This window comes from Ciconia boyciana, chromosome 12, assembly GCF_034638445.1.
Source record: "Ciconia boyciana chromosome 12, ASM3463844v1, whole genome shotgun sequence".
In the NCBI taxonomy this organism is placed as follows: domain Eukaryota; kingdom Metazoa; phylum Chordata; class Aves; order Ciconiiformes; family Ciconiidae; genus Ciconia; species Ciconia boyciana.
Window position 1 is genome coordinate 16,322,438 of NC_132945.1, and position 19,120 is coordinate 16,341,557.

Here is a 19,120-nt window from a genome sequence, read left to right on the forward strand (position 1 = left end):
AGCATCTGCAAGAGCATCCAGGCAGCCCTCACCAGCACCACTCCCACCTGCCATCGTCCGTGCCAACAGGCTTGGATCGCAAGTAATCTGCAGCCACCTACTCTAATGTGAAGGAAAGCAAAGCATCACCAAATCACAAGACGTTAAATGACTGCACAACATGCTGCCCGTTAACCGGGAAATGGATGCACAATTTGCATGCAACCCACTCGGGCATGCCAAACAGGCTGAACCAAATGAAACAACTAATTGCAGGAATTGTTACAGATGGAACAGCCCTTATATACTAAAAGTACTGCTTTCCAGCAGAAGACAGAACTACCTTGCGTGAAAAGGACGAGGAGATCTACAAGAGGCTTCTTTCTCTTTAAATCAGTTATGTCAATCATTAAAAGGAAGCTGGCTTACACACTTCCTTCAGGTTTAAGATCAGGAAGTTTGGTTACTTATTTTTGTGGACAAACTGACTCAAAAGACAAAATAATTGTAACTGCTACCAAATGAGGTATGAACCCATGTCAGTTTTGGTGTTACTGAGGTTATGGCTTTGTTTTTAATAAATTGGCTTTAGTTTTCCTATTGACAATAAATCAGCACTATTATAAGCATAAAACACTTAAGATCTTACCTTGAAAGGCATCTCTGATGGCCAGGCTGATCCCTGCTGTAAAATTTAGAGGTTGTCCTTTCTGGAACCTTAAGGATTTAATAAAATGTTTTAAGGTTGCTACTGCTATTTTAGATACAGTTAATAAACCTGCTGCTTACCCTGTATCAAGGCAAAAATAAGACTAACCAACATAAGTGAATAATGCCTCAGTGGGACCTGTGGAGAAGTCTTCCATGATATCAACACAGGAAGCTGCAAGTCAGCAGCAGATGCTTCCAATTTGCTCCAAGCCTGTGCAATCTATCAAGGTGCAGACTGAAAGTGGTTTGCACCTTTCCCTAGAGTCAGCATTATTCTTGGTCAATATTTAAAGCACACAGGGAAACACATCTGCAGTCACTTAATGCAGCTTTCCCTAGGTGGTGGATTACCTTATGTTGCTACCAAAGGGCTGGGGGAAGAGAGACACACACAGAGCCCCCAACAGCAAAGTCATAAAATGGATACACGCACACATGTACATACACATCCCCACACAAATATTCTTCTACTTGTTCTTATAAATTCTGTTAAAAAGAGAAATACACCATCACCTGAATTACACAAACTAATGAGCTTTTCTGCAACAAGCCAGATTTTTCCCAGAAAGGGCAGCTACAAATAGTTGGCCTAACAAAAGAAGTGTAACTGCATTTGCAGATCCCGCAGATATTACACATACACATAAACTCAGAACACCGACCTGCTTATAAAATCATATCTTCTTTCTAGATTACGGAGAGCCAGGTACAGTACAAGCAATGAGATTTTCATTGAGTTTCATGAAGTCCAGAGGATGGATACTACACAGCGCAGGGGAACTGAGTGGAGTGCTATTAACCACCGGCAGTGCCAAACACCCCGAGTTTCACATACCTTTGGGGGTTGTTCTTCATTTTGACTCATGCTCCAGAATACGTCGTCCTGCACAGGGCTGAGTGGTGTCGTCACCATATCTGACAGTGAACTGCTGTGGTACACATCCTTACTAGCCCGGAAATTTTCACACTTGAAACAAATGAAATGCATGTTGAATTGTACTTCCCTGCCTATGTTAACAGGTCCCAGTCTCAACAGATATCAATGGTTCTGTTTGTGAGATCAAATTTTTAGTAAACGCACAAGGAGTATTGTGTTTGGATACAGCCCTATTCACCTGTTCACTGTGAAGTAAGTTATTCATTTCCAGCATATAAGCATGTTAGGCATGAATATTTCAAGGTGAAGAGTACAATAAAAAGAAATAGTAAAAACATCTATGCTGTACATATATCTTCCCTTCTTAAATCTATGGAGAAGCTAATAGGTCATTGACAATGCACAGCAAACCAGTTAATGGGATGATGCAAAAAATACTGTTGAGTAAATATATTTCATTCAAACCTGACCAATGCTTCCATTTCAGAATTTAGATAGTATAAACACTGGGGGAACCCACCTCCCCTAAGTTAGATGTTGACTTCCAAACTAGTCTTTGCAAGCCCATCACCAACCTAGAGTCAATGGAGACAAACTGCCAGCTGGAAGCACTTTCAACTCTCCAGTGGTTATGAGGGTGCCCTGGCCCTGCACTGTAACAGATTTTTCAATTACTTGGAAAAAAAAAAATCAAACTTGAGAATGCAGTAAGAAAGGAATAAGAAACTATGCTCAGACTACACCTCATGGATAGTCATGTCCAGGTGCTCCCATTGCGACCGCCTATGTTTAAAAGACAACTTCAAAGGTATCAAATTAGAGCACTTGGATAGCAAATGACCTAACGACAGTGGGGGGAGGGGAAGAAATAAAATCACTTCCTTATAAAGTCTTCATTCCAAGGGAACAACAAGCAGTGTAAAACTCAAGCTAAAATACTCAAAATTTGGTCCTCTGATTCTTTCTGTATTTAAAAGAAGAAGGGGGGGGGGGAGAAAAGAAGGAAATTCTTAATTTCTACACACACCCTTAAATTCTACACACTAGTGATCTATTACAACAGCATCTTCCAAAGGGGAAGAAAGGCAGAGAGCTAAAAATGGCAAATGAATGTACTGATCCTCCCTGAAATGAGAAATCCTCTTGGACACAAGACCGAGACAGAACACATGGAAACACTGTGTGAGCTGGGACCGTCTTGAGGGATTGCTATGCTAGAACCAATTTGATGTTGCAGAAATAGAAAAAATATTAGAGAAATGCCTGAAGCTATACCACTTTGTGCTTTATCTTGTCAGACCTCCCATGCAAAGCAAGACCGGGGCTCTCCGGAGACAGTCGCAGCCAGCAGGAATGCCACGGGCTGAGGTCCTTCCCACGCTGGGAGGGAGCCCGTGCCCCGGCAAGCTAACACACCTCTGCTGGGAGGCACCTCTTCCTCAAATGCACGGCAAGAGCAGCATCCCCACCGCCTGCAGGCTTAAGAAAGAGGCTGGCAATTTTTGTCTGAGTCAAAGTTTAAACTCTTGTGTCTCGACTGAGTTACTGCAACTCAGATCAGAGGCAGCTGCAGTTCAGTTTCCCCAAAGAATGACTCAGATGAATATTTTACTGATTTATCAGCTCAAATCTACAAAATTCTCCAGTTCCCCAGTCTTAAAAAGTAGAACACAGTAACTGAGAACTGCGCACAGCTTTTCAATAATACAAGATGATTATAAACTCCCTATAACTCTACAAGACTAATTATTTCATGGGAACAATGTTCAAAATCACTTAAATATTGACAGGTAGTAATTCTAAAACTAGTTAAAGATGCCAAACCTCCATTCAAACATCCCATGACAACCTCTGAGACCAGCATGGCAAAGTCAACTGTCGAAAAACAGTCCTGAGAAGTTCATCTAGTTAAATATTCAGGTGCTTTTTCTGCCTGTTTGGGACAATATGTTCTGTTGACTCCCTTTACAGAAAATAGCTTTTTCAGGAGTTATAACATCTCATAATCCATGTCCTTTCATTTTGTCAAAATTACTTTTTTGTCCAACATGATTGTCACTAATAGTAGGTTTTAGTTAACCAGAATTATTTCAATAGCAAAGTGTTCCCCTGATATGATTCATCATGGGTATAGGAATAGGTTTTATAGCAAGTGTATTATTATCAGAATATAGGAAGATTTTTTTTTCTTGCCACTTTTTCAACAAGATACTTATATTTCTTCCTAAATTCCAGCTTTTGAGTCCTGCAGACTACCAGAAAACTATTTGTCCTTAAAAGCATGGATGAGCTTTGCTGAATCATGATGTAAGTGACTGGGTGAATCCAAACTCTGTGGATGGTACCCACATACCTGTTTTGGGGATGATTTCTGTAGGACCTACAAGACTTTGCAATTCCACAGCAAGCCACAATGTCTCAGATAACCCCCAAAATCATGTTTGATATTCCCCTTAAATTTTACAGATAAAATAATTTGTATGGGGGGGAAAAAAAAATTTAAAAAAACACCTAACGATGATTCTAAACCACTCAGACTTGAGCCTTAAATTGTTTTTATTATAAGTGATACTGAAAGAACAGCAGCTCCCCTCATGCACAGAAAGCACTGGTAGACAAAGCGTTACCTACTAGGCATCTTCAAACCATAAAGGCACACGTAACCGCGCTAAGGAAAAGGACCCTTTGCTTCCTGAAATTATAACATAAGGTGATAAAGTACAAAAGTACTAGAGTTAGTTTAAAAAGATTCAGAACCAAAAAGTTTTAAAAAGACAGGCTGCACTGCTTTTTGGAGGATGCCTAAGTTACTAATTTGAACTGAATCTACATACAGGAGGTAGACAAGTGCAACTGCTGTTACAGAACAGTGTAAGGAAAAGGATTTTCTTAAACTTCTGAGCAGATCTGCTCTGGGATACCGGGCCAATCCATGAACTAATGCACAGCTAGTTCTTCTAATATTGTTAGCCTTTTTGTTCTGTTTCAGCCACATTACTCCAGACAATAGAGAAGATCTAGCTAGCAAATCCCACAGGAAAACCACAGAGTCAATTAAAAAATGGAGTTCATTTCAGATGTGAGCTGAATTCCTCCACTAGTCAGGCAGCAGGAGATGCTGGGTAGAGAAACAGACTCAGTGACTTTGTTCAAGAAGTCTCCGTGAAATTCTGCAGGTAGCCCAGAATGGCTCATCCCACACCACCACACCCAGAGAGCCAGATCTGCTACCGTGCTGCAGCAAACACAAAACAGGTACAAACCAGGTGGAAATGGTACATGCTGATCTGGTAATATCTGACATTTCCCTTACCAGACAGATAGGATACAAGACACCGAGAAATCATGCTCCCTGCACCTCAGGGGCTGTGTTAAGATTTCCAGTGAAATAATTTCAAGAGATTTGGGCAACCAGGATGTACCACAAAGTCTCACAGAATATGGTCATTTAAAACAAGAAGTCATTTTTGTCTGAGCAGAGCAGTGATGACAGATGATCCCCCTCTGACAAACCTGGCTGGAAGTTCTTCAGCACAGACAGCTGTGATGAATTCAGTTTGTGTTTTAATTCCACAGTTCACTTTTATTTTAAATCAACAAGGTACCCACGTATCGAACTTCACAAGTATATTGCTGTGAGTCTTTTAATCTCCAGGTGACTAACTGGCCCTTCACTCGTATTGCCTTCACACTTCATACAGTTAATGCAGGCAGCATATCCAAACACGCCGCTATTAGCATCAACAGCTGCTGCCAGCCAGCAAAAGGAAACACAACCCTTCAGAGGATTTGTAAATTACCCATTGAAGCTCATCTGGTCTCCATGTTAACACAGCAGGTAAGAGTACAGATTGGCTTCTCCCTGTCCACACGGTCTCTATCAGCTGGAGCACTGACTTGTGAGCAGGTAACAGGGCAGCTACCAGCAGGGAGTGAAATCACACGGTGACAACTGTATATCACTTGCTGCTGTTATCCTTAAGTAACACCATCACTTTAAACAGCATAGAATTTTTGTAGCATCGTTTCCATCAAGAAATGTGAAAGAGGTTGGTAAATACTGCTTCATTCCTCACCACTCCCCTTGGCAGCTGGGAGAGGTACTACCAAACAGAGAAGCACCGACAGGGCGCAAAGGAATGAAGTGACTTGTCCCAGGTGACGCAGTAGCTAGAACGTAGCTCCTTTCATCCCAGGAGTGGCATTTTATACAGGGCAGGACTATCCTCTGTACAGCCACTTCACTCCTGCAGAATCCCAAATGCCCTGCAATAAACTATGGACTCTCCCACTTCTATTGCAGGGCTGAAATATTTGCCTCAAGGAAGCCGCCAGCCTCTACCCAAGGCTAAGTAACAACTGTCCTTCTTGTAGACCTTGCACCTTGCAATCCAGTGATTTGATGCTACAAGCCAGGCCATCAACTCAGCCCAGTTACAATACTTGTGACTTAAAATGACAAACAGGCCCTGGAAAAAAGGATGTGAGAAGATACACAAATATTTTCCCAGGTAAAAGCTATCAGGTGAAACAGGGCCTTTTCTCTCCCAACAGCTGTCTATGGCGGTTCTTCCATCGTCACCAAACAGCAAGCTGAACAGGAAAGGCACAGGGAGGCTCTGACTTAAAGACACTAACAGCCAGCTATTATGTGCCTCCCACAGACTCGCTCCAGGGCATAAACAGAAGCAGAAGGATAGGGGAGAGCTGAGCCAGGGAGCCTGATCTGCAAGAACCCTGGCTCTTGGGGAAGGAGCAGCTTGGAGCACTTTGCGAAGCACAGCCTGAAAAAAGGCAGAACATGAGAATGGTGCTGTAAGGAGGGCTGACTCTGGACATGCCAAGCTTGACATGGCCAGCATACAGAGCTGCTAACAAGGGCATGATTTTTAAGACACTTCCGTATTTTGCTTTTTAAGGCACTATCCATATTCTGCTGGGGGACTTCAGCCACCCTGACACCTGCTGGAAAAGTAGCACAGCAAGCTGTAGGCAATCCAGGAGACTCCTGGAGTGCATGGAGGATAACTTCTTAAGCCAGGTAATAGACAGCCCTACTAGAGGGGATGCAATACTGGACCTGATGGTCACCAATGCAGGTGAGCTAATTGGTGACATCAAGACTGGAGGCAGCCTGGGCTGCAGTGATCATGCACTCGTGGAGTTTGCAGTCCTGAGGGATATGGGTCAGGCAAAGAGTAAAGTCAGGACCTTGAATTTTAGGAAAGCAAACTTCCAGCTGTTCAAGGAGTTAGTCAATGGAACCCCCTGGGAAACTGCCCTCAGGGACAAGGGAGCAGAAGAGAGCTGGCAGATCTTTAAGGATGCTTTCCATAGAGCACAAGAGCTCTCGATCCCGAGGTGTAAGACATCAGGAAAGGAAGGCAAGAGACTGCCACGGCTGAGCTGAGACCTGCTGGTCAAACTAAAGAGCAAGAAGGAAACGCACAGGCAGTGGAAGCAGGGACAGGTATCCTGGGAAGAGTACAGGGACATTGCCCACTTGTGTAGGGATGCGGTCAGGAAGGCCAAGGTGCAGCTGGAGCTGAACTTGGCAAGGGATGCAAAGAACAATAAGGGGGGCTTCTACAGGTATGGCAGCCAGAAAAGGAAGGTCAAAGAAAGTGTATCCCCCCGATGAGCAAGACTAGCAAACTCGTAACAACAGACGAGGAGAGGGCTGAGATATTCAACTTTTTTGCCTGTCATCACTGGCAGCCTCTCCTCCCACACCTCTCGAGTGGATGGACTGCAAGACAGGGACTGGAAGAGCAAAGTTCCTCCCACTGGAAGAGAAGATCAGGTTCGTGACCGCCTGAGGAACCTGAACATACATAAGTCTATGGGACCTGACAAGATGCATCCCAGAGTCCTGAGGGAACTGGCTGATGTAGTTGCCAAGCCACTCTCCATGATATCTGAAAACTCATGGCAGTCAGGTGAAGTCCCCGGTGACTGGAAAAAGGGAAACACTGCACCCATTTTTAAAAAGGGTAGAAAGGAGGAACCCGGGAACTACCAACCTGTCAGCCTCACCTCTGTGCCTCTGGAGATCATGGAACAGATCCTCCCAGAAGCTATGCTAAGGCACACGGAGGACAGGGAGGTGATTCGAGACAGCCAGCATGGCTTCACCAAGGTTGAGTCTTGCCTGACCAACCTAGTGGCCTTCTATGATGGAGTGACTACATCAGTGGACAAGCAAAGAGCTACGGATGTCTTCTGTCTGGACTTCTGTAAGGCCTTTGACACGGTCCCCCACAACACTCTTCTCTCTAAATTGGAGAGATATGGGTTTGATGGGTGGACTGTTCGGTGGATAAGGAATTGGCTGGACGGTCACATCCAGAGGGTAGTGGTCAACGGCTCAATGTCCAGATCGGAGATCGGTGACAAGCGGTGTCCCTCAGGGGTCCGTATTAGGACCAGTACTATTTAATGTCTTCATCAATAACACAGACAGTGGGATCAAGTGCGCCCTCAGCAAGTTTGCAGACAACACCAAGCTGAGTGGTGCGGTTGACACACCTGAGGGACAGGACGCCATCCAGAGGGACCTGGACAAGCTCAAGAAGTGGGCCTGTGTGAACCTCATGAGGTTCAACGAGGCCAAGTGCAGCATTCTGCACCTGGGTTGAGGCAACCCCCAGTACCAATACAGGCTGGGGGATGAAGGGATTGAGAGCAGCCCTGCAGAGAAGGACTTGGGGTACTGGTAAAAAGCTGGACATGAGCCAGCAACGTGCACTCGCAGCCCAGAAAGCCAACCGTATCCTGGGCTGCATGAAAAGAAGCGTGGCCAGCAGGTCGAGGGAGGTGATTCTGCTCCTCTACTCCGCTCTGGTGAGACCCCACCTGCAGTACTGTGTCCAGCTCTGGAGCCCTCAGCACAGGAAGGACATGGACCTGTTGGAGCAGGTCCAGAGGAGGGCCACAAAAATGATCAGAGGGATGGAGCACCTCTCCTATGAGGAAAGGCTCAGAGAGTTGGGGTTGTTCAGCCTGGAGAAGAGAAGGCTGCGGGGAGACCTTACTGTGGCCTTTCAGTACTTAAAGGGGGCTTATAAGAAAGATGGGGACAAACCTTTTAGCAGGGCCTGTAGTGATAGGACAAGGGGCAATGGTTTTAAACTAAAAGAGGGTAGACTGAGACTAGATAGAAGGAAGAAGTTTTTTACGATGAGGGTAGTGAAACACTGGAACAGGTTGCCCAGAGAGGTGGTCAATGCCCCATCCCTGGAAACATTCAAGGTCAGGTTGGACGGGGCTCTGAGCAACCTGATCTAGTTGAAGATGTCCCTGTTCATTGCAGGGGGGGTTGGACTAGATGACCTTTAAACGTCCCTTCCAATGCAAACCATTCTGTGATTCTATGATCTTCCATGCAGGATGTTCACCAGAAGCTCATGCCAAGCAAGATTTCAGTGGCCACCAATGAGCTTAAGAAAACCTTGGGATAATACAACCTAACCTCATAGTAATAACCCATAATCACAGGTAGCCTCAAAGAAGTACACAGGGCTAGGGCTCAGCGGTGAGGCAGCACGACATGCTCTGAAAGCAGCTGAGCTTAAACTAATAACCCATCCTCGTCTGCGGTCTGATATTCCCCCTTTGACTCCAAGATCCAACAAACAAGGAAAAGAGGCCACAAGATGCCACAGCAGCACAGAAAACAACACATAAGCCTGATCCAAATGCCACTCGGCTGTGGGTACCACTAGCTAAATCCCACAGAAGCAACTGGAGAGATGGATCAGAAGCTGTACATCCATCCATCCAGGAGTCCAGCACAAACTGAGAGCTGCCAAGAATAAAACAAGCACTATGATGGTATATCCTCATTGAGGGGATGAATGATTATTCCTGCCACCGCATGTTTTCAAAGCAAGTGGAGATTTCCAGCTTAAATGAGCTGTGCTCACACTTACAGTAGTTTATTCCATTTCTACTCGCTGTCTTGTTTTTCTTTTGCTCACACATGCTTACAGACCCTTCACAAGAGACTGGAGAAAAAAGTAACTGCAGTCTAAGCTACTTATTTCATGCACTGTGAAAGAGGAGGACGTTGAAAGGAAGCCGAGTTTTTGGGCACACTGCGAGAACCCTGAATCACCTCTCCCAGAACTGGTAGAAATAGCAGGAGGTAAAATGTTTTGAAAGAAGGATTCCAATGCAGAACTTTATCAGCGTGCTTTCACTGTATAGGTACTGTTTAGGTACCACTTCTACCTCTGATACTGAAATTTTTCAAGTCACAGACCTTCTGGACTCTATCCACAGGCAAAATCTGACTCTGCGTTGGTCCTTAATTGCATCTCTGTATACTCCTAGATTATTTCATAAGATCACTAATGAACTTGCTTGTTTATATAGTCTTCAGGGATAAAAATTCTGGCTTTGGACTTGTTTTGTAAAGTGCCACATGTATTTATGGTGCCATACAAATAATACATCATCCAGGGACTGCAACAGCGCAGTCATTCAGGCTTTCTGTGAAACATCTAAGAGTAATATCACGGAATGAGCAATCAGGCATCAAGTATATAAAAATAACTGTTATCTAACCCTGATCTGCAGTGCCTAAGTATAATTCCACATAGAACTTAGCAGCATGTGGCACTAAAAACCTCTGAGCCAGTTTGCACAGGCCTCAGTCATTTGTGCCAGGAGCGAAGGGAATCAAGTTTCCAATGCGCTGTTCTGCTTAGGAACCACCCATGCTTTCTCCTCCCCATCTGGGGCAGCAAGTACTGTACCTGTACTAGAACGGCTCTCTGTGGCGCGGGCGTGCAAGGGCTAGAACTGCTGCCAGATCCCATCCTGGCATGTGGCGTGGCTTCGTGCCCCAGCACCGCTGGCCACTGGAGGGAAGGCTGGATGCTGTCACTTTTCTTTTTTCGGTCCTCAGCCTGAGAAGGAGAAAAGCAGCAGCATGTTGCACACTGAGTCTCAGGCTTTGCAGCCTGGACGTTCTCCAACAGCAGCACAGTGCCATTGACTCTGTGCATCGATGCTCACTGTGCCACTCAGCTTCTCTGTGGGTTCTTGGAGAACAGATTGGAACCAGAGGAGTTCTTGGCCCGGCCATGGCTCAGGCTTTTACCTCCTTTGGAGCCTGTACCAAACTACTGCTAGTTTGGTTAAGGGGTTGAGTGCATCCGTCACACGGACCTCCCCGTCGGGGAGAGGTCAGCCCTGGCACAATACGAACCATTATTGCCTCTCCATTTGCAACCCTTCCTTTTCCATCACGTTTCCAAACTGCAGCAAGTAAATAGGGCCCGAGTTGCCATCTGCTGTATTCTAGGCCATCCCATTTGCTGCAGGCTGGGATTTTAGCTGGGAGGAATCATCTGTCTGTATTTACTTATCTTTGACAACATGCAACCCGTTTTGCTGTGCATTTATTACCCCCTTCTACAACGCTGACGTTACTGCATGTTGCTTTCTGCTTTATAACACTTGTAACACTCTATCTTTTGGTATGTTACTTACACTATGGAAAAGACTGAGGAACATGATCTAGAAAGAATAAAGGTCCTTTTATTTCCTGAGGGTATTGCTCATTACAAAAATCTTTATCTCATGGCTTTGACCCCACTACTCTTTCCAGTTTCATCCAACATGACTAATTCCCATGCTCTAGTGTAAATCTTTAGCATAACCTCTGATTCAGCAGCCTAGAAACAGCTCTACACAGTAAACTAGAGATTAATGCCATAAAAACACCCAGTTATCTGTGTCTGGGTGGGCATTCTTAATGGTATCTCTCACTGTATCTGGATTTTTGTGCCTACATCAGGAAGGTAAGCATAAGCATATTCTTAATACAGCCTAGGAAACTGCTGAGGAGATGGAAAATGATTCCACTTAGCCTCACAGATCTCAACTGAGGAAAAAAAGAACACCAAAAAAACCCCCCACAAAAAAACCTTATTAAAACAAGCAACCGCAGCCAAATACCATGAAATTCTAGCCCCAGTGAACTCGATCGTTATACTGCTCGAGGCCAGATTTTCATTACTTGCAACTCCTAATAATAAAAGGCAAATTTTACCATAAGCAAGAAAGAAAATGTAAAAGCTAGATACAATAATTTACCTACCATCTCTGTGCCCAAAGGGTGCTTGCATGCAATATATTATGATCCAGATGCAAACTCATGCAGCCGGCACTTTGGGCTCCCATATCCCCTATCCAGGCACTGAACTAGTGCAGCGTCAAGCCTGAGCTGGGAGTCCTTGCCTCCCAACTTATCAGCTCCGGTGCTGGTGGGACCGGACACAGCACAGTGTGAGCTCACATCTGCGCACACCAGAGGAAACCCACCCTGACCTGCCTGCGACAGGATGAGTGCAATGGCAAAGACATCCAAAAAAGGGTTCTGTGGCCCCAGACATCAAGCTTGAGGCTTTGGAGGGCTTTAGGTTTTGTTTGTTTGTTTTTAATGCCTCAATGCAACAATAATTCTGGAGAGTTTTTGTATATCAATAATTGGCCCTGTAAATGCCACTGAGTCCTAAAAAGCATGCAAACAAACTCGCTCTTGAGTAAGCTATCTCTATCCCCGTGTAGATCTCTCCCAACAGAGAAACTAGCATCATTTTGGCTAATAAACTGGGAAAGATCAATATCAACAAGAACAAATTCAATGAATTATCACTGTTAAAAACAGTCAAAACTTTAAAGCATTTTTAAATTGTTGTGAACAATTATGACTGTTAACTGTTACGAAGTCTCAAACTTCACCCAAAAAATGCAACCCTGTACCACTAATTATGATTTTAGTGGAAGGATCTGTGACTTCCAAGAAGTTCTGAGATGAAATAGGTAATACTGTAAAATAATTTTTCCTTAAAACTAGAGTATATTATGGTAGCCATAACGACAAGAGCCTCATGCTGTGAACCTAAAAGGCAGGCAGCACTTTATCTGCAACTAGTGATAATTTATTTGACCACTAAATTAAAAGTTAACAGTGTCTGCACACTAAATTCCATAATACATTTCATTCTGCTACAAAGGGGTCATTTACAAAACACATGCCAAAACCAGAGATGAGTATTTAAGCTGACATTTTGCAGTTCTTTTGAGTTCTAACTACAATGAAGTAGAAAAGAAAGTTAAATGAACTCAACTGAGTTGCATTTTCTCCCCACCCACCGAAAGTCTAGCAAAGACAAAGCATTTCTATTGACATTGACGTTGTGTATTTAGCAAAAGCAGCTTACTTCTCTGTCCACACCCAATTTACTCCCCAGCTGGAATAAGACCCAGCCCTCCACCATCAAGCAAATACTGACTTCAAGAGGAGTTCATTCAAATTTCAGTAATGATTTGTTTAATCAGTCAATGCAATAAAGCCTTTGGAGCTAGGGCATTTCATTTTTTGATAGTTAAGTTGTACTTCAAACAGAATTATTCTCGTTTTCACAAACTGCTACTCTAACAAGGAGCTTAATATCTTTTGTTTTCCTGATTTCATATTGCTGCTTAGCTGTTTGCAGACTCTATTCAGTTACTAAAATTCATCATTTCAACAATCCTAGCAGTTTCATTTAAGTGTTTATCAATATAGAAAATTTCAGCTAAGGGAACCAGTTGCAGCATGCACGCACACATATGAAGAGCTGACAAAGAGGGCGCTTGCTTAAAGACTGCAGCAAGATGTTAAGAAGCAGCGCTCTGTGTTTCTCCTACATGCATGTGCATGAGCTCTCCTCATGCCTTTGCTTGGGTATTTTGGGAAGATGCTTTGCCATGAACGCAGAGGCCATCACATCCACTGTTCTACTTAGACACAGCCACCCGAGGAGGTGCCTGTGAGCTGCAGAGATTTTTTACATCGACCCAGATTTCAATAACACAACAAATCACACCAGCTGTAGAACTGGGCTCACAAATTGGGATTATATCAAAAAGAAAAATACATGTGCTAGGAATTATGAGATAATGTATGTGAAATGGACCTGTAGCTTTTCACAATATGATAACAATAAGCAGAACAAGTTGGTGGGCAGAAATACTTTCAGAGTTAGCAAAAGAGTGAAATGGATTACAGCTCTTAATCAGGGACTATATGTGGCTACCCCCGATCTATCAAATCTTATCTACCTAAAAGCCTGGGAGACAAAGAACAAGAAAAGGCACCACAGCCTGATATCGGGGCACAGAGATCTGTGCTTGGGAGGCATGATGCCATTTTGTGAACCCTAAAATCAGGCAAAGACATCTGTTAAACCTCAGATGATACTACCTTAATTCATTCCTCTTTGAATGACAAGGGAATGACACCTGGTTGATCAGAAGGACCTTGTTTCCCCATTCACCAGTCAAACCCTTCTCTGAACTCGAGTGGAAGTGACAGAGCAACCTCTCCTTTCCCTTATCCTCTACAGTAATGGAAACCAAAGGCTTTACTGTAGCGTAAGTGTGTAGTAAGACACAGGTCAAGCTCCAGATTTAGGTTTAAAGATCAGTCTGTTCTCTGCTTCAGCATTACCACAGCATCATAAACTGCAAGGCACCAAAATGCTACATTAGCTGAGACGGTACCTCTTTGCTTGTGCTGCTTGATGGAGGATGCGCTGCTGAATCTGAACTCTTGGAAGGCTCCTTCTTCTTTTGCTTGTGGTCATGCTGGAGAGACAGCAGCTGTGTCTGATCTTTGGGGAGAGTTCGATGCACCTTCCTGTTGTGCTGCACATCTTCCACCTTCTGAAAGCAGAGAGTGATGAACCTCAGAGAGAACAATGCCTTGGAGGACAACCAAGCCAACCACTGGAAATACTGGCTTTTCAAAGAACAAAGAGAGCACAGCTCCAGCAGGACTGGCAGAAGACCCACAACCCCGAGCAAAAGGAAGCATAAAGTGACCCCAAACACTCTGCATTTGGCTTTTGAGACAGCACGTCAGAAAATCGTATTTTTTCTTTTTACTTTTCCTAAAACCAAAGGGCTTTAATCAAACACTCCGTGCTTCTGTTTGATTACAAATCAGTTTGTTGCTGAAACATTAGAAGAACATTGCTGCCAAGGTGCCAGACTTGACAATGAGACTTCAGCATTAAAATTAACCTCTGCTCCATTTTTATTTGTGAAAAAGAAACGGTGCTGGTTACAACCCGAACAGAAGCTGGAGACTGGAGATTTAAGCTTAGGTTGAGCTGATGCTGGAAGCTTTCAGGCTAAAGAGATTTTAAATCAGATTGAAGTGACTGAAGACCATTTCAGCACACAGAAATGGCAGGGACAGAAGTGGGAGAGGCAGTGTCATTGCGGTAGACAAGGAGGATGACTCAATAACATGTAAGTTAACTTGAAAGAAGGCTGAATTGGAGAACAAGAGGCAGTAAATACATTTAAAAAGTCCCTCTCTGGTCTGTGACTCAGAAGATGGGAACACCCTCAGGGAACGGAGAAAGACATCAGCTACAGGAACAGGGAGCTGCAAATTGCTGTCAGTAAACACTCTTTTCATACCTGCTTCTTTTCTGATTTCCTCTGTCCATCTACTATGAACCGTTCATCTTCCACAGCCCTTTTGTCTTCTTTACACCTCTCCTCTTTCCTCTGAACGGCCTTAGCCTCTGGCCACCTCTGCTCACACTCCTGCTGCCGTCGTAGCTCCTGCTCTCGCCTCTGATGCTGGAAGAGAGCCAGGGAATAACATTGCTTGTTTTACTTCACTTCTGTACCCACCAATTACTTATGCCAGTGTTCATTAATCACAAGGCCCCTCTCCTGCTACGCAGTCACTAATAGGGGATACCCAATACCCTGTGCAGCAGCCACAAGCTGCCACCACAACGACTGCCAAACTTGAAGTGAAACCTTTGCCCTTTTGGCAGCCGAGGGCAGATTTGCCGTTCATTTAAGCAGGCATGCGAGATCTGTGTGATGGCTGGCAGCTAATCTAATGACAAATGTCTTCCTGTCATTTTGAGAAGGAAGGGTTTTTCCAGAGTCCCTCCGTTTTGCTGGAGCAGCACTATGCTTCACAAATGCCAGCTCTGGAGTGTTTGCACAATGCTTGAATTTCATCAGATACTCATGGGAAGAGACACGTTGGTGATTTAGCAATGCCTCCAACACCACAGCGTGTCAGACAACTGAAAAGGCAGCAGCTATCTTGTAACATCTTAAACAGAAGCAGGGCCAGGACTCTGGATCAGACAGACTCACTCCGAATTGGGCAACACACATGAGAAAGAAATCGGGATCTCTCATCCCATCTGCCTGGGCTGCCACTGCCAAACTAATTCACGCAAAATGCCCTTCCTCTTCCACTCCCAAAGCTCAGGGCAGGTTGTCAGCAGGAAAAGGACAGAGCCCATTTAAAAGCATTTAAAATCACTGTGTTCAAAAGTGACGCAGTTCTCCCAGGGCTAAAGACTACAATCCAGGTTGTGCTGACAATTTAACAGCCTTCTTGCCTGTCAAAGCCTACTCTATACAGGCACATTTTTTATTTGTGATGAGACATGGAACAACAATACAAGCCAGTCCCTACATCCTCCAGCCTCCTCCTCTGCTCTTTCTGCTGCTCGATCCGTTTCTGCCGTTCTGTCAGCAGCTGCTTCTTGTATTTCTCCTGGTCCTTCAGTTGCTGCTGCTGGCGATGAGGGTCAGAACGGTTTTTATTCTCCTGCTGCAGCCTCAGAAATTCACGGCGGAGAGTTGACTCCCCCGGGAGATTAACTATGGAGCTGAAACAAAGGGGAGGTTTCCACATGACTAAACATAACATTAAAGAGAGAATACAAGGGGCATTGGGAATTGCTTGTTGTCCTGTGTTAGCAAATTAAGATGTTCCGATAAATCTCCAGCATGTTGACTATGCATCTGCACCTACTGTGCTACAAAACAGCCTGAAGCTGATTACTGGGTCCTTCATGTGAGAGTTTCCTCCCCATTGCAAGGGAACTAAGAAGCAGCTTATTACAGACATCTTATACTCCGCAGTTATATTTGATAGCTACAAAACAGTTAAAGCTACCAGAGGGGATACAGGAGATAAGGGATTCAGAGCAAGTTAAGAAAGCCATTCTGGCTGAGGAGGGCTGCCTTCAATGAGAACAGCTTGGGCAGTTAAATTTTCTATTCCAGTAATAAAATTAACCTTGGTTCTCCTTCATCTTCATTCAGCTCATCATCTTCCTCCTCACTTCCACTGTAATCATAGTCCGTTTCTTCTAAAAAAGAGAACAATAAACAAACCCCAGTGGAGGATGCTGTTATTTAAGATATGATCTTGAACTTTGTTTCTGAGCACTCAACCTGAACTACATGTAGCTCAGCAGGAATTTAAAAGCCACAGGTTGCACAGGGAGGCAAGACATCCACATACATAATTCAAAATCTAGTTCAGATAATGTTTCAGGGCAGCCCCTTTATGCACTCCCACTTTTTCCCTTGACTGACTGTACTGGTTTTACAAAACTAACCTATTTCCATAATCTGAAATAAATTAGGCTAAACCCACAGAGAAATCCAACCCCCATAACACCACCAGCATAGGGATTCTTCAGAAAGAAATTGAGATAGGACATAAAAGACTTGTACTGCCCTTCTCTGCTACTGTATAACTGTTGTATGGCTAAGCTGAGGCCTTCAGAAAATCCAGATTTCCTTTTGTAGTAAAGTGAATAATTAAAAAAAGAAACAGGGATAATACATTAATGCTAGTTTTAGCACAGTGGTTCAGAGGAAGCTGACCCACACTTCTAAAGTTCTCTTCAAGACTAACACGAAGGCAGCTTTTAAGGGATAATTTCAAACTGGTGCTACCCTGCATTGCTGGCTATATGGCATGCTAAAGTGGGACTTAATTTTTTTGAAGCGTATAGTCTGGCAATTTCACACTGTCCTCCCTTTCAGGGGAGCTTTGATTAAAAATAGCACTTTTCAGGTCAAAATAGAACTATCAAGAAGTGATTGTTGTAATTGCATTTCCCTCCCCCCCCCCCCCAAGAGCATTTGTGACAAACTCTAACTTGCTATCTTTCCATTTGAATATGCTTTGAGATTCATAGCTGAAAGAGGTGGCAGAATTTGCAACTACTATTGGAGTCAGTAAATCTACATTGCAACAGCAATTTCATTTTAGGCACAAATATTCCTGTTGTCAAATCAATACTTGGAGTTTATAAGTCACTTTCCAACTGTATAGTGCTTTCCGAGTTTGCCCTCATAGTCACTGACCTTCACAGTGCCCCTGCTAGTATAAAATATACCGAAGAGGAAGAGGGGAGAGAGGGCAGGGCACATCGGTGGTCGGCAGGCTATGGCTCTCTCTCCACTTTGCACAGCCCTTAGTCTGCTATGCACAGACATTTACCACGTATCATCCCCACTCCAGCACTGTTTCTTCCAGGTTTTGCTCTGAAGAGTAAGGCTAGCATTTGGAACAAACTCAGATTCTCTCTTTTTCTTCAGCCACCCTGTGAAGTAGATGATTCATTATACCCATTTGTGTTTTGCTGGAGCTTGGAGGCCTTCTCAAGGTCTCTTTTGGACACTCCACTGCAAAACGCCTAAAGAGCACTTCTGCCCCCAAAGAATTCACAAGCTAAAATTATATGGAGATGCAACAGGTAAATTAAATAGATCGGGGACAGATAGATGAACTAAGAGATTAGGAAACGTTCACTGAGTACTACTCAGATACTCAAGAAAGTAGGGACCTAGACTTTACTTGGACTCCTTGCTCACGTTAGCATTAGGGTTGCTCTCAGTGAATCAGAGTCAGGCAGGCTCCAAAGACTTTAGCACTTAAACACCATTAAGGACCTGGGCTTTGGCAAAGAGATCTTCAAAATGGCCCCACCGCTATCAAGGACAACACTTTCTCACAGTTTTCCTGGTTCTACTATTTCAGTTGTACTCTGCTGCCAAAATTGGAAGAGGACCTACTCTCTGCAGTGACTTCTATTTTTTTTTTGCCACAGTACCCTTTTCTCCTTTTTTCTTCCTGGTCCTGTCCAGGTGGTCTTTCAGCATGATGCGCACTTGCCGTTCATTCTGCATGTCTCGGATGAAAGAATGCTTAAGCAAGGTTTCAGTGGACGGACGATGCAAATAATTTTTTACAAGGCAGCTTTCAACAAAGTTTAGGAATTTCTTCGACCTGAAAAAGACAGAAAAGTGGAAGAAAACAATAATCCTTTTCAACTTCTGCACCAAAAGCACTACCCCCGAGTGATGGAAAGCACTAAGTTTGTAAGGTTTCCTTTTGCACTGGACCCACGTGAGACAATGTGAGTTTTGCCACCAATGCACCTCCTGAGACCAGCACAGCGCTGAGTGCGAATGATGGGAAACTCTACCTCGACCATTCTCTCAGTGGAGCTATCCTGAATTTACATCCAGATCAACAAAAGCACAATCTGGCCAATGTAACTCTTTCAAAAATGCCCTTACCCTTTTGATATGATGAAGATTTTCTTTATACACTTCATTTAAAAGACAAACTAATTCTCTGTAGATCACAGTGACTGGCATTAGCCCCACAACGTCCATGCAGTCTTCTGACAAAGCACAGACCCCAAG

The 19,120-nt window shown here is 44.0% G+C and overlaps 1 protein-coding gene across 6 annotated transcripts in view; it reads right to left on the minus strand.

Moving 5' to 3' along the window:
* Positions 1–19,120, minus strand: part of NRK (Nik related kinase) — a 109,378-nt gene that overhangs the window by 36,516 nt on the left and 53,742 nt on the right. For 4 of the 6 annotated variants that reach the window (XR_012044798.1, XM_072877263.1, XM_072877267.1 and 1 more), the window contains 8 exons: positions 18,523–18,698; positions 16,692–16,764; positions 16,083–16,278; positions 15,053–15,217; positions 14,126–14,287; positions 10,327–10,479; positions 1,526–1,657; positions 629–696 (listed from right to left, as the gene is read on the minus strand). Coding sequence is in view for 5 of the 6 variants with exons in the window: in XM_072877263.1 (XP_072733364.1) it covers positions 629–696; positions 1,526–1,657; positions 10,327–10,479; positions 14,126–14,287; positions 15,053–15,217; positions 16,083–16,278; positions 16,692–16,764; positions 18,523–18,698 (1,125 nt within the window). In the remaining variant the exon portion in view is untranslated. The remainder of the gene's footprint in view (positions 1–628; positions 697–1,525; positions 1,658–10,326; positions 10,480–14,125; positions 14,288–15,052; positions 15,218–16,082; positions 16,279–16,691; positions 16,765–18,522; positions 18,699–19,120) is intronic. The other 2 variants (XM_072877264.1, XM_072877265.1) reach the window with 2 other exon arrangements.